The sequence below is a fragment of the Oenanthe melanoleuca genome, chromosome 28 (genome assembly GCF_029582105.1).
Source record: "Oenanthe melanoleuca isolate GR-GAL-2019-014 chromosome 28, OMel1.0, whole genome shotgun sequence".
NCBI classification, from domain to species: domain Eukaryota; kingdom Metazoa; phylum Chordata; class Aves; order Passeriformes; family Muscicapidae; genus Oenanthe; species Oenanthe melanoleuca.
Window position 1 is genome coordinate 2051988 of NC_079361.1, and position 15544 is coordinate 2067531.

Below are 15544 nucleotides of genomic sequence, written 5' to 3' on the forward strand. Positions count from 1 at the left end.
CCCCCTCTGCTCTGCACTGGGGCAGCCTCACCTCCACCACAGGGTCAGAAGGAGCCAAAGCTGTTGGAGAGTGTCCAGAGGAGGGACCCGGAGCTGGGGAAGGGCTGAGGAGCAGCTGAGGGCACTTGGCTCGTTCAGCTGGAGCAGAGGAGACTGAGGGGAGACTCCTCGGGGGCTGCAGCTCCTGCCGAGGGAAGGCAGAGGGGCAGGGGCTGAGCTCTGCTCTGGGACAGGGCCAGGAGCCCAGCAAGGGCTGGAGCTGTGTCAGGGCTGGCATGGAGCTCAGGGAAAGGTTCTTCCCCCCGAGGGTGCTGGGCACTGCCCAGGCTCCCCAGGGAATGGTCCCCGAGGCTGCCAGAGCTGCAGGAGCGTTTGGACAGCGCTCTCAGGGATGCTCAGGGTGGGATTTTGGGGGCTGGGCAGGGACAGGGGGTCACTGATCATCCCTGAGGGATCCAGCTCAAGATATTCCATGGTTCTATGCATTAGTCTTTGATTCTGTGATTCTGGAGCCCCAGGAGCAGCTGAGGGAGCTGGAAAGGGGCTCAGCCTGGAGAAAAGGAGGCTCAGGGGCCCTTGTGTCTCTGCACAACTCCCTGGCAGGAGGGGACAGCCAGGGGGGGTCGGGCTCTGGTCTCAGGGAACAAGCAACAGGAAGAGAGAGCACAGCCTCAAATTGCCTCAGGAGATGTTCAGATTGGACATGAGGAAAAATTTCTGCACTGGAAGGGTGAAAGTCGATTCCAGCTGAGGCTTTACAGCCAAAACCTGTGTCCCTCCACGAAGCAGCAATGGCAGGTGACAGGGGGACTGTTTTTGGGTGACTTGGGATCAGTATCCAGGAGGTACAGGCACTAAGGGGCTGCTGTGTGTCCTGGGGGGCTGCTGGGACCCCAGCAGTAGAAAACAGCCCCCTGTGGGTAGCAGGGGATCCGTGTGGGTGGTGGCAAAGCTGAAAAACCTGCTGCTGCTGCTGCCAAGTGCCCTCACTGCCCTGGCACAGCCCCAAGCCACAAACCCCAGTGCCCTGCAGTGCCTGCTGTGCTTGACTTGGATTCCAGAGACAATGAGGAGAGCCAGCCCGGGGTCACAGCTCTTCCCCCAGAGATAAACTCTGACCTGGTGGAGCAAATCCCATGCTGGAGCAGCGGGAGGAGCAGAAACCCCTGTGGTGCTGTTTGTAGGGGCTGCCAGGGCTGCAGGGGCCACCTGGAGCCAAAAAGGGACCAAGCTGTGGGATGTGGCACCATGATAACCCCGATAGCCCCAGCGGGGTTATGGGGTGGTGCCAATTCCCTGTTTTACAGAAGAATAAATTAACCTTGAGGCTTTCATTCCTTGAAATAACACAACCTGGAAATGCTGTTGGGGTGCTGCAGCTGTGGGCTCTTGCTCCCACTGTTTTCCCACTGTTCCCAGTGCTCCCATCAGAGTGCTGCTCTCACTTCTCCACTGCTCCCAGTTCTCCCATGTCTGGAAGGGAAGATGTCAGTGAAAGGCCTGGCAGGGGGTGCACTAAAAATATTTCCTCCCCGCGGGGCAAGCTGGAAGCAGAAATATGTGTTTGTATTTATTTCCCCCTCACCAAAAAAAAAAAAAAAACAGGGAAAAGGACACCTGAGCTCATAATTTGCAAAAGTTGGATGAGAAACCTGGAAGCCGCCGGGCCCTGCATCTTTAAAAGCAGTTAAATTCCTCTTCCCTGCACTAGGAGGCACCTTGAACCTTCCTCTTGGCCCCGAGCTGCGCCCATCTGCTTCCTATTACCTTCCCCTGGCGCTGCCCCTGCAGCCGGCCGAGCTTCCAGGGAATTCTGTCTGCAATCAGGAGCAGCTCTCATCCGCCTCGCTCCTTCTTCTCTCCCCTCCGGAATTTCACCCCCCTCGCCCAGCCCTTCCCTCCCGGGGTTTTTGGGGTGGCAGGAGGTGACCTGGCCGATGGGTGGCATCGCCCGCGGTGTCGCTGGGCTGAAGCCACCCTTGGCACCGGGAGCCGGGAGCGCCAGCCCGAGCCGGGGCTGCCAAGGACAGCGAATTCCTCGGGAAGGAGCGGATCGGAAACGGCCCAAGCGAGGCAGGCACGAGACCGGAGAGGTCACGCCGTGTCCCCGAGCTGTCCCCGAGTGTCCCCGAGTGTCCCCCGGGGGCTCCGCGATTGTCGGAAGCTGCAAAGTGAGGTTATGGAAAAACTTGGCAGGGATGGAAGTGGGAGCGCCGCGCTGCTCCGGCTCTCTGCCCCTTCCTGCGGCCGCTCCTGCTGCTGCCCGGGCTTTGGGATGGAGCAGCGCTGGGAAGGAGCCGTGATTTCCCCGCCCTTCCCCCAGCCCGGCCCGCAGGAATTCTGCAGCTGGAATTCCTGCCTTGTGCTGCTCCTTCCCCCAAGGTCAAGGCTGCGGCCGCTGCTCCGGGGGATGCTGCGGGGAAGGGCAGGGGGCACACGGGGGGGGGACGGGAAGCGACGACAGCCTGGAGGGAAAACGGGAAATCAGCCGTGTGGAGCCCAGGAGAAAATACACTTTAGCTGGAGCTGGGCTTTGGAGCCGTGACAGGGTCTAAAAGCTGCAATCTCGAGCTCGGGAGATGCTGGAAAACGCTGAGTTAGGCGAGGCTTTGCTTTCAGCTTCTGCCTTTTCCAGCCCAGTTCCTGCAGCCGAGTGGGCACAGAGCAGTGCCTGGCCTGGCCCTGGGGTGGCACCGCTGGTGATGCTGTCACTGCATCTCAGCACCCTCGTGTGGGGGTGGAACGGGGCAGAATTCCTGCCCCAAACCTCTTCCCCCACTCCCTGATTCCCCTCACCTGTCCCAGGGACGGGGAGCAGCCCAAGGTGGGAGTTGCTCACCTCTCAGGCAGTTTGGTGCTCACAGGATGCAGTTTTGGAGGTCACCATCGTGCTGTGTCTGGGCTTTGCAGAGGAAAACCTGGCAAGTGGCACCAGATGGGACTGGGGAGTCCAAACCAAGGCCTCACCAAGGGTCTTTGGCCATTCTCAACTGTAAATAAGCAGTGAAAAAACCTTAATATTTGAATTGTGCAACTCCAAATTGTGTTTAAAGCCATGTGTTTCATCTGCCACCATTTCTGCCTAGTAGGGGGAAAAAACATTAATTTAGGTTAATGGCTTTAAGCTGAAGGAAAGGAGATTTAAATGAGATTTTTGGAAGAAATCCTTCCCTGTGAGGTTGCCCAGAGGAGCTGTAGCTGCCTCTGGATCCCTGGAAGTGTCCCAGGCCAGGTTGGACAGGGCTTGGAGCACCCTGAGGTAGTGGAAGGTATCCCTGTGGAATGAAATGAGCTTTAAGGTCCTTCCCAACCCAAACCATTCTGTGACTTCCATGACAAATCTGGGGCAGGAATCAACTCCTGGATTTCCCCTTGTACCTCCCCTACACCCCCTCTGGGCTGTGCTGGGTGTCATTCCAAACCCCTGCAGCACAAATACCACTCATGGCACAATAAAAATGGAAAACAGGAGTAGAAATTCCCTTCCAGGGTTTCAGATCCCCATAAGGACACTTTGGGAGCACAGCAGATCCCAGCAGGACCCAGCTCCCCTGCCCTGAGCTGTTTAAACCAGCCCAGAGCAGAGCAAGGCAGGGGTTAAGTGTTTCCTGACCGGGATGAGGACCACACACAGGCCCTGGCTGCTGAAACCTTTGCAGAGAGCACCCTCCTCCATCTCCAGCTTCTTCCCATGCTCAGGAGCTCATCCTGCCTTTCCTGGAGCTCATCCTGCCTTTTCTGGGAGCTCATCCTGCCTTTCCTGGAGCTCATCCTGCCTTTTCTGGGAGCTCATCCTGCCTTTCCTGGAGCTCATCCTGCCTTTGCCTTTCCTGGGAGCTCATCCTGCCTTTGCCTTTCCTGGGAGCTCATCCTGCCTTTTTCTGGGAGCTCATCCTGCCTTTTTCTGGGAGCTCATCCTGCCTTTTTCTGGGAGCTCATCCTGCCTTTCCCAGGAGCTCATCCTGCCTTTCCCAGGAGCTCATCCTGCCTTTTCTGGGAGCCCATCCTGCCTTTGCCTTTCCTGGAGCTCATCCTGCCATTCCTGGAGCTCATCCTGCCTTTTTCCAGGGAGCTCATCCTGCCATTCCTGGGGAGCTCATCCTGCCTTTCCTGGGAGCTCATCCTGCCTTTTTCTGGGAGTTCATCCTGCCTTTCCTGGGAGCTCATCCTGCCTTTTTCTGGGGAGTTCATCCTGCCTTTCCCAAAAAGCTCATCCTGCCTTTCCCAGGGAGTTCATCCCGCCTTTCCTGGAGCTCATCCTGCCCTTCCCAGCCCTGCTCCAACAAGTGGGATCTGCAGCACTGCTGCAGATTTTATCTGCCACCTCTTCAGATTTGGGTTTGGCTGCTGGGCTGCTCTGCAGTGTCACCGCTGGGATATTTGGGATTCTCTGGGAAGTGAGGGATGTGATGCACACATTCCACACTCATGGAACGGGTGGACAAGAATAAAACCCCGCAGGCTTTGTGCAAGTCCCCAGCACGATGTGAGTGTGGTGTAATGCCGCAGACTGAGTGGAAATTCTCTGCAAGCCAGGAATCTTTCACCGGAGCAATTAGCAGAGCATTTTAAAGAACAAATGCGATAGGAATCTCGGGATCCATTTGTGGATGGGGTTGAGGGTGAGTTCCCTGAATGGGTTCTTTGTTTTCCATCACTTTTTTTACGTTCAGCCAGTACACTCTGAGAGCAAGTGCTCTTCCCTCAGTGCGGTGACAAGTCCTTAAAGTGTGTTTGAAATGCAGGGAAACCCTGGAGAGGATTTCTGGGCTGCTGCTCACCACCCCCTGCCAGTGCTGTTATTTCCTGCTCTCGTTAAGGGATCAGGTGACCCAGGGCACTTTGGGGCTGCTCTTCCCCGAGGGATTCCCATTGATGCTGAACTCCTTTCGCAGGTACCGGATAAACCCCAGCTGGGAGAACCCCCGGGAGGCGGAGCAGGAGCTGATGGGTTAATTAATCTTCAAGCACTTCTATCCTTTTCTCCTCTTTTCCTTTCCTTCCATCGCACTCCTGCCTTCCCCTGTGCCCTTCTCCATCCCCTCACGCAGCGCTCTGTCCCCGCAGGGCGATGCCGGCGCTGGGGACGCGCCCGTGCTGACCCCTCGCTGCTGGCCCGGCACTGCCACCCCCGCGGCCTCGGGAGAGCACGGAGCGGCCGAGGATGCCTGCGGAGGGACCCGCGACTCCTCTCTGCACATAAGGGGTGGCCGAGGGAGAGACATGTGGGGACAGCGCCCTGCCAGCCGGCACAGATCTCCCTGCTCCGAGCCGAGCGGCGCTGACCATGGCCACAGCCTGGAGGCTCCTCGCCTGGACCGTGACCCTCGGCCTGGCCGGGGGCGCCTTCCCCGGGTTCTCCTTCCAGTCACAAGGTAGGGACGGGACGGGACAGGGAGCTGGGTCCACCTGTGGGGAGAGGAGCTGGATCCAGCCATGGGGAAAGGGATCTCGATTCACCTGTGGGGAGAGGAGATGGATCCAGCCATGGGAAAGGGATCTCGATTCACCTGTGGGGAGAGGAGATGGATCCAGCCATGGGAAAGGGATCTCGAGTCATCTGTGGGGAGAGGAGATGGATCCATCCTTGCTGGATCCATCCGTGGGAGAGGAGCTGGATTCACTTCTGGGGAGGGGAGTTGGATCCACCCTTGCTGGATCCATCCCTAAGGAAGGGAGCTGGATCCACCTGTGGGGAGAGGAGCTGGATCCACCTGTGGGGAGAGGAGCTGGAACCAGCCATGGGGAAAGGGACCTCAATTCACCTGTGGAAAAGGAGCCGGATTCATATTTGGGAAGAGGATTTGAATCCGCCCTTGCTGGATCCACCAATGGGGAAGGAAATTGGATCCTCTTATGGGGAGAGAAGGTGGATTCACCTGTGGAGAGAGGGGCTGGATTCACTTCTGGGGAGAGGAGCTGGATCCATCTATCCATGGGGAGAGAAAAACTGGATCCACCTGTGGGGAGAGGAGCTGGATCCAGCCATGGGGAAAGGGACCTCAATTCACCTGTGGAAAAGGAGCCGGATTCACTTTTGGGAAGGGGATCTGGATCCTCTCATGGGGAGAGGAGCTGGATCCATCTGTGGAAAGGGGAGCTGGATTCACTTCTGGGGAGGGGAGTTGGATCCACCCTTGCTGGATCCATCCCTAAGGAAGGGAGCTGGATCCACCTGTGGGGAGAAAAGGACTGGATTCACCTGTGGGGAGAGGAGCTGGATCCAGTCATGGGGAAAGGGACCTCAATTCACCTGTGGAAAAGGTGCTGGATTCACTTTTGGGAAGGGGATCTGAATCTACCCATGGGGGAGCTGGATCCTCTCATGGGGAGCGGAGCTGGATTCACCTGTGGGGAGAGGAGATGGATCCATCCATGGAGATGGGAGCTGGATTCACTTTTAGGGAGAGGAATTGGATCCACCCATGGGCAGAGGAATTGGATCCACCCTTGCTGGATCCACCCCTAAGGAAGGGAGCTGGATCCACCATAGGGAAGGGAGCTGGATCCTCTTATGGAGAGAGGAGCAGGATTCACCTGTGGGGAGAGGACATGGATCCACCCTTGCTGGATCCACCCGTGGGAAAGGGAGCTGGATCCACCCCACTGCTGCTGGCAGAGCCCTAATGCTGGTGGGGACACCTGCAGCTCTGCTCCTGCCCAGCTCAGCCCACTGCCCTGGGGTTTTCCATCAAGGAATGGAGGTGCTCTGCTCCCAGGTGTGACTTTTGGCAGGATTCAGAGCAGCTGGGTCAGTGCAAGGCCAGAGCCATGACAGGCATGGGAAGGAGGGAGGTGTGGGGGCAGCAGGGCTGCTTCCCTTCAGGGAGCACATCCTCGGGTGAGCAGAGCCTTTGCTGGGAGCAGCAGTGTGTGTCCTCCTCCAGGGTGGAGGGCAGTGCTGGGGCACCCAAACCCCCTGCCCAGCTGAGTCAGGACAGGGCTGTGCTGCTGGAGGAGCAGGTTTGGGTTGTACACAGGTTTTTAAAGTGTGTTTGTGCCCATCTGGTGTCTGAAGGACTCAGAGTCACACCCAGGGACTCAAGGAAAGGGGAATGTGGGTCTCTTGCCCATAGCTTTGTGCTTTTGTACCTGGTTTTATTCCAGGTTAGGAGTGAAGGGACTGGAAAATGGGACAGGCCTTGAGCTCAGCCTGGAGTAAACAACACTCACAGACAACCAAGGGCAATTAAACTGATAAATGGTAATATTGTTAGGATTATTCCTTAATAAGCAAGGTGAACACTGCACCAGGCACCAGAGGTGAGAGGAGTGAGCTCTGGAGTCAGACATTTACTGTGCAAGGTGTTCAAACCCTGGCAGTGTCACTCCCACAGGCAAAATCCTGCACCCCTGTGCCAAAGCTGGGGACATTCCTGGGCTGCTGAGGCTGTGGTGCCAGGGGCTGGGGGAGCAGAGCTGGGAACAGGGACAGAACAGCCAAAGCCCCTCAGAGCCAGCACAGGCAGCCCCAGCTGGGAGCTGGGCACCTTCTCCAGGCAGATTGGCACCTGAGGGCACCCACCTGCTCTGGCAGTGCCTGGGGCTGTTCTGGACCCCCTATGCCATCAGTGGGATCAGCCCCACCCCAGCTGAGAGCACTGGGATCCCCCTGGGGTGACACAGCCTCATTAAACCCGGAATTAACTCACTCTGCTCCCCCATGAGCCCTGAGCAGCTCTGGGGATGGCTCCCAGCCCGTGATGGTGCTGGGATGTGGAGCCATGGGATGGATGTGCTGTGCTGGGAGCACCACACCAGGACTGCAGCCTGCCCCCTGCCCAAACTCTGTCCCCTGCCCAGCCCCTGTCCCTCCCCAGTCCCTTTTCCCTCCCCAGTCCCTTTTCCCTCCCCAGTCCCCTTTTCCCTCCCCAGTCCCCTTTTCCCTCCCCAGTCCCCTTTTCCCTCCCCCAGTCCCCTTTTCCCTCCCAAATCCCTTTTCCCTCCCAAATCCCTTTTCCCTCCCAAATCCCTTTTCCCTCCCCAGTCCCTGGCCCCTGCCTGGCCCCTGCTGCCCCAGGGGCCCCTCTTGCTGCCCTGTTTTTGATGTCAGGCTGTCACCCAACACCTCACCAGGCTGCTGAGGCAGTTCCTAATCCCCACAACAGCCTTTGGAGAGGGAGAGGCTCTGTTATCTCCTGGCAGCAGTTGCAGAGTGAAGGGCAGTGTTATCACCAGCCCCTGGTCCCAGGAGCAGCTCTGGAGCAGAATCCTGGTGCCCCACATGCCCCACTCCAGATCAGTGTATGTGCTTTATGCAGGAGAAAGATTAAGGTATCAGCCATGAGCTCTAATTTTAATCTGCATGGGGAGCAGCAGCCTGGCACTGAAGGGCTCTCCAAGGCAGCAGAGAGGTTCAGATGTAGCCTGGACACTCAGGATGCAGTTGGAATTGTTGGAACAGCTTTTCCAGAGCAGCTGTGGCTGCCCCTGGATCCCTGGAGTGTCCCAGGCCAGGCTGGACATTGGGGCTGGAGCAGCCTGGGACAGTGGGAGGTGTCCCTGCCAGGGCAGGGGTGGCACTGGACAAACTTCAAAATCCCTTTCAACCCAAACCACTCCATGATTCTATTCCATGATTATTTTTTCCATTTGAGGCATTCCCACTCTAAAGCATCACTTCCCAAACTGTGTGTGTGATGCAGGACTCTGCTCTTGGGCTCTCCCTGTGCCTCAGTGACATCCCTGAGGAGATGCAGTGTCCAGCCCCACTCCCCCACCAGGTTCTCACACACCACCTCACCCTCAGGCTCTGGACACATTTTTCCTCCTGGAATTGTCTTTCAGGCCAGGGTCAGAGCCTCCAGCCTGGAGTCCCAGGCCCTTTGTAGCCACAGTGAGCACAAACCACTCTCTGATTCACTCTTTTCCAAGCTACATGGACTGCAAAGAGGCAAAAAGGAAAACAAAACACTTCCGACAAAGCAAATTTTTCCAAGCCTGAAGTCATTTCTCAGTGCAAAAAGTCATTCTTGTTTGCCCAGCCCCATCAGAGGGAGGTGCTGGGATGCAGGAAAAGTTGCAGCATGGGAAGTTAAATTAATTCTGGCAAGGCAGAGGTGCCAGTCTATGGTCAGGAAAGATGGGAGCTCACCCCTAATCCCAGAGGGTGGAAGGGCTGTCCCATTCCTGTGGCCAAGGAAACCACCCTGGAAAACAGAGGAAAAGGAAACTTTCCAGTGCTGCCCTGTGGTGAGAGTGCAGTTTGCAGCTGGCTGAGGTCCTGGTGGCTGGGGAGGCTCTGAAGGTGGGGTTGTGGAGCCAGGCAAATTCAGGCACCCTGGAGCAGCCAGGCCCTCCTGTTTGATTAGGAAACAACAACAAGGAGGATGCAGACAGCACAGGAAGATTTTCCAGAGGGAAAATCCCCTCCCATGAGGGCTCCAGGCACGAGGGGCTCAGGAGGAGGTGTCCTGGTCCAGCACACAGATATTTCCCATTTCAGCCTGTGGGGCTGAGGGCTGCCAGACAGAGCCACATCTCTGCTCACATCCAGCCTGGCAGCCCTGGGACATTCTCCTGTGAAAAGGATGAGTTTCTGCAGAGGCTTCTGCAGGGTGTCAGTGTGTTTGACAGCCTGCAGAGCTGTGTGAGCACAGGCAGAGGGGCTGGGGACAGAGCCCTTGTCACAGCACAGCCTGGTGGCACCACCCAGGCTCAGCTCAAGGGCCCCAAGAGGAGCTGCTAAGCCAGGCTGAGGTGATAAAAACCAATCCAGGGAGCTGGGAAGGCAGGGTGGGGTCACAGACAGAGACCTGGCTGGGGAATTGGGAGGTCTGACTTCTGCTCACTTTCAGCACCACTGGAGGAATTTGGGTTGCCCTCTCTCTTATTTTGATATCAAGATTGGCATCTCAAGGACTCTGTGCTCCTGTAGCTCTGGCTGGGGAGATTGGGGTGGTGCTGTTGTTTTGTTTGCTGCACATTCTGAGGAACCCACAGGGAGACTTTTCTGCTGAGCCTCTGTCACCCCAAAGCTCCTCCTGCCTCCTTTGGACGAGAGCTCATTGCTGGGCCTGGGTTTAAAATAACCCACTGTAATGGTTTTGAAATCAAAACCAGTGAGAGACTCCTAGTCAGAAGTACAATTTAATAGGAAAAAAGATAAAAAATAAAATACATGCAATAGTGCAAAAAAAAAACCCCTGCCAGAGTCAGAATCCAAGCTGACACCCGTCAGTCAGTCAGGGTGTTGGCACAGTCCCATTCAATGGTGGCTGCATCCTCCTGCAGGGGCAGATGTGGTTCAGCTGGAGCAGTGCTCCTGGAGAAGGTGCAGTTTCCTCTGAAGCTCCAGGGATGATGTGCAAAGGTCTGGTTTTCCTCTGGAATCCAGTGCAAAGATGGAAACTTGCTGTCCAAAATCTCAGTTTTTATCTGGGTAGGAAAGGCTTGGCTGCTCCCCTGGCTGGAGCATCTCCCAGTGGGATGATGGAATTTTATCAGTCATGGCCTGGGACTCACTGGCCATGAACAGGAGATATCTCCTGGAGGGAGGATGGGCTGTGGGAAGATAAAGATGATTGCCCAGCTGGTTTAAAGATGGCCCATGAGCAGATAATGTGTGCCAGGAGATCAGGGTCACTGCCCCAATGGTTTAACAGATGGGGACAGAATTCACATTTCTGGTCACATCAACCCAACACAGAGTCCTGTCCTTCCCTCCCCAGAGGAATTCCTCTCCAGCTTGGATCACTATGAGATCGCCTTCCCCATCCAAGTGGACCAGAACGGGGATTTCCTCACCTTCGACATGCGCCGGCAGCTGAAGCCGCGGCCCCGGCGCTCGCTGCCCTACGAGCCCTCGGAGCAGCAGGTCTTCTACAAGGTCTCTGCCCACCACACCCAGTTCCTGCTCAACCTGACCCTGCACTCCAACCTGCTGGCCGAGCACTTCACCGTGGAGTACTGGAAGCGGGATGGAATGGACTGGCAGCACGACTTCCACGAGGATTGCCACTACGCCGGCCACCTGCAGGACCAGTACCTCAGCTCCAAGGTGGCCATCAGCAACTGCAACGGGCTGGTGAGTCTGGTTTGCCCTGTGTGCTGGTCTGAAGGACAGGTGTCTGCCTATAAAGGCAGGAGCTGCTCTTTGAAATGGAGAATGTAAACCCCCTCCCTCCAAACCATTATTATCATTTTGAAATTAAGGGGCTCTCAGGAAAAGATATGGGAATTAAAAATAACAGTTCTTCACTAGGAAAATTAAAATAGAAATGCAGTATTACACAGAACAATCCCAGCCCTGCCAGAGTCAGAATCCAAGCTGACACCCGTCAGTCAGTCAGGGTGTTGGCACAGTCCCATTCAATGGTGGCTGCATCCTCCTGCAGGGGCAGATGTGGTTCAGCTGGAGCAGTGCTCCTGGAGAAGGTGCAGTTTCCTCTGAAGCTCTAGGGATGATGTGCAAAGGTCTGGTTTTCCTCTGGAATCCAGTGCAAAGATGGAAACTTGCTGTCCCAAATCTCAGTTTTTATCTGGGTAGGAAAGGCTTGGCTCCTCCCCTGGCTGGAGCATCTCCCAGTGGGATGATGGAATTTTATCAGTCATGGCCTGGGACTCACTGGCCATTAACAGGAGATATCTCCTGGAGGGAGGATGGGCTGTGGGAAGATAAAGATGATTGCCCCAGCTGGTTTTTAACAGCTGGCCCATTAGCAGAGGATATCTCCCACAGAGATCAGGGTCACTGCCCCAATGGTTTAACAGATGGGGACAGAATCCACATTTCTGGCCACATCAACCCAACACAGCTGGCCAGGAGCAGTGCCAGCAGCTGTGATCCTCCAGCAGGTGGATCCATGTGGTGGGAAATGCTTGGGGTTGGTGGCAAACCAATATTCCACACTGGCAGAGGGTGCAGACATCCCTCGTCACATCCATGGGGGTTCCTGATGTGTGTCTCACTCCCAGGCCAGTTTCTGGGCATTTTCCCATTGGTTTTGATGGGAATGGGATAATCCTGGCTCTCTGGGGATACCCAGACCTGGCTGTCACCAAGTTCTTCCAACAGCACCAGCAAATATTTTGTGTGTGCTGGTGAGGGAGAAGTGCAGGGGGGCAGGGATTTCCCAGCCCTGCTGGAATGTCACCACTGCATCCAGATCCTTCCAACTGCAGATGCATTCCTGAGAATCCAAGTTGCTGCTGTCCATTTTTCAGGAGCTAAAAGATTCACTTCTGAGGGGGAAAAAAAAAAAACCAACAAACTGAAATAATCAGTTTTTCAATATGAAAAAGGAAACATCAAGAAGGGGGCAAGGTGGCATTTCCTCAAAACCAGCAAGGTGCAGGAAGGAGGGTGGGAATGGTTGGTTTTCCAAGTCCTAACAGCTCAAATTGGACATCCCAGTCCTAAATATCAGCAAGGAATCTTAGTGGTGAACACCAGTGTAAGAACAGCTGAGCTCTGGACTAGATTGCTTGGAGAGAGAGAGATCTTGGGAGATCTTCAGGAACAGGCCAGACAAAAGCCTCTCCAAAACCCTCCAGGTATGATTCATCAGCTCTCCCAGCCCTGGGAATAGACTGAGGACTTCCATCCCTATTTTTCTGTGATGCTCTGATATTTCTGGCTCACACAGCACATTTCCTGAGCTGCCAGATGGAGGGATGGAGCAAACACAGCCAGTGAGTGAATCCTGAGGCTGAGGGCTCCCTTGGAGGGATACAGAAAGATTCTCTAGACCAGGTTCATGTTTCTGCTCCAGCAGCACTCTGGCAGTGTGGAAGAGCTTCCAAAAGGGAATGAATTCCCGTTTGATTTATTGCTGGGTGACCCTGCCAGAACAGTGCTGTGGGTTATTAACAGAAATGAGAATCTGACTCATTTTATCACAGAGTCTAAAGTTTCCAGCCCACAGCCAACAATCTGAGCTGCACAAACTCCTGGTCCTGAGCCCTTTGTTTGGACATGGGAGCTCTGCTCCAGTCCCAGGGAGTTTGGTGGCGCTCACAAAGGGTGAGCTGGGTGCTGCTGGCTCTGGAGGAATCTGGCATCCCCCTGCCCTCCCACTCCTCAGGGCAGCAAGGGCAGGGCAAGCAATGGCCCAGCAGCACTTGGAGCTGGGAGAATTCCATCCCCAGGCCGTATTTAGCTCTGGAGAAGCACCAAGGGCTGTCTGGAGGAAAATGCAGCCAGGCACAGAGAGGGACAGGGGGTCATCCAACAAACTCTCCTCTGCCTGAACTCTGTCCTTCTGCCCTCCAGAGTCATGGACACAGCGAGGATGGGGAGGAGGGTTTCGGGGTCAGTGAGGACAGTGGGGTTGGGATTTGGGCAAGAGGAGTCTGGAATGTTTTTAGTGGTTGAGAGGGGGCTGGACTTGCTATGGGAGATGTTTTTCAGTGCTCTGGGTGATCACTGACCTGCTCGTGGCATCCCTCATCCCCAGCAGGCTCCAGTCCAGGAGGGCATCACCCAACTGGGAAGGAAGGGACAGAAAAGGGTCCCCAGGTGCAGGTTCCTGCTGAGGGGGCACTGCACTGACCCCCCTTTGCACAGGTGATGGGTGCTGTGGCACAAACTGGGCACAAACTGGGACCTGAGCTGGTTTTGGGGTGAGCAGACATGAGGAGGAGAAGGAGAGAAAGGGATGACTGTGAACACCTCCTGTCCTCCACTCCCACATCCCCCAGGAATTCCTGTGCCTGCAAGGTCTGGACACCCCCAGCACAGCTCTCACCTTACAGCACTCCAGCTTTGGAGCCAACACTGGACACTCTCCCAGTGACTCCTGTTCCCATCACCTGGACATCCTGGACACTCTCCCAGTGACTCCTGTTCCCATCACCTGGACATCCTGGACACTCTCCCAGTGACTCCTCTTCCCAGCCACAGGCACTGTCAACCTGGCCTGAGGGCAGGCAGGGAGCAGAGCTCACCCCACACATCTCCCACACCCTGCTGGGCTTCAGGCTCAGCCAGGGGAAAGTCACCCAGTTCCCAGTCACAGAATCACAGAATATCCTGGGCTGGAAAGGACCCACAAGGATATCAGAGCCCATCCTGGTTCTGCACAGGACAGCCCCAATCCCACCACGTGTTCTTTGTTGGAAGAAAGGGTGACATGGTCCATTTTCAAAAATATTCCACATTTTGAGGGGCCAAGCAGCTGGAAACCTCCAGGGAGCAGCCCAGCCTGGCCAGGAGCTGGAATCCCTGTGTTTCATCCCTTGGCTGCAAGAGATCCCAAGGATCCATCATGTCCCTCCAACAAATAATCACAGCCAGGAGAAAACAATGAGCAGAGAAGTTCCTTTCTTTTCCTCTTGTGTCAGAGGAACAGCCAAAAGGCTGGGTCTTCATCAGGGAATCCCAGAATGGTTTGGACCTTAAAATTAATCTCATTCACCCCCTGCCATGGGCAGGGACACCTGCCAGTATCCCAGTGTCCAACCTTGGACACTTCCAGGGGTCCAGGGGCAGCTTTCCTGGGGAGCCCCTGAGCCCAGCAGGAACAGGAGTGCCCAGAGGGACCCAGGTGAGCAGGGATGGACCCAGATGTGAAGGGATGGACCCAGTGAGCAGGGATGGACCCAGGCGAGGAGGGATGGACCCAGTGAGCAGGGATGGACCCAGTGAGCAGGGATGGACCCAGATGTGAAGGGATGGACCCAGTGAGCAGGGATGGACCCAGGTGAGCAGGGATGGACCCAGATGTGAAGGGATGGACCCAGTGAGCAGGGATGGACCCAGGCGAGGAGGGATGGACCCAGTGAGCAGGGATGGACCCAGTGAGCAGGAATGGACCCAGATGAGCAGGGATGGGCCCAGATGGGCAGAAATGGACCCAGATGGGCAGAAATGGACCCAGATAAGAAGGAATGGACCCAGATGGGCAGAAATGGACCCAGATGAGGAGGAATGAACCCAGAAGAGAAGAAATGGACCCAGATGGGCAGGAATGGACCCAGAAGAGAAGAAATGGACCCAGATGAGGAGGAATGGACCCAGTGAGCAGGGATGGAACCAGATGAGGAAGAATGGACCCAGATAAGAAGGAATGGACCCAGATGTGCAGGGATGGACCCGGATGATGAGCAATGGACCCAGATGAGGAGGAATGGACCCAGATGTGCAGGAATGGACCCGGATGATGAGCAATGGACCCAGATGACCCCAGTGTCACACGGCTCCTGCAGAAACTGGCCCCAGGCCGGGGCTGTGCCTTTGCCAAGCGTGGTAGGAGCTGACAGTGCAAACCCTCCTTGCTCTGCAGCTGACCCGCGTGAATCACACACAGGATGTCCAGTCCAGCTCCCCCACAAACCGCAGGGCTCTCTCAGGACCTCTCCCCGCCCCCTTCACCAGCCCCGTGTCACGTCCAGCGCCCGGCCCTTGAACTCAGCCCTGGCTCAGCAGTGGGACAGTTCTCGGGCTCCTGTGCCGTCCCGGGCTCGCTGCTGGGAGGTGCCACAGGCTGTGCAGAGCCAGAGCATCCCTTCGCAGCGGGATGGATGCGGGCAGGACACGCTGTCCCCCCGGAGCTGTGCCCCGGGCTGGGGTGACCTCCTCCATCCCCCCACAAAGCCAGCAGCC

General features: G+C 56.2%; 1 protein-coding gene across 1 annotated transcript in view; it reads left to right on the top strand.

Annotated features, from left to right (window-relative positions):
- The window catches only part of ADAMTS10 (ADAM metallopeptidase with thrombospondin type 1 motif 10), a 73507-nt gene that overhangs the window by 9347 nt on the left and 48616 nt on the right, over positions 1–15544 (top strand). Inside the window, exons 2-3 of the mRNA XM_056512660.1 lie at positions 5068–5375; positions 10671–11026. Of these exons, the coding sequence (XP_056368635.1) occupies positions 5288–5375; positions 10671–11026 (444 nt within the window). The 5' untranslated portion in view covers positions 5068–5287. The remainder of the gene's footprint in view (positions 1–5067; positions 5376–10670; positions 11027–15544) is intronic.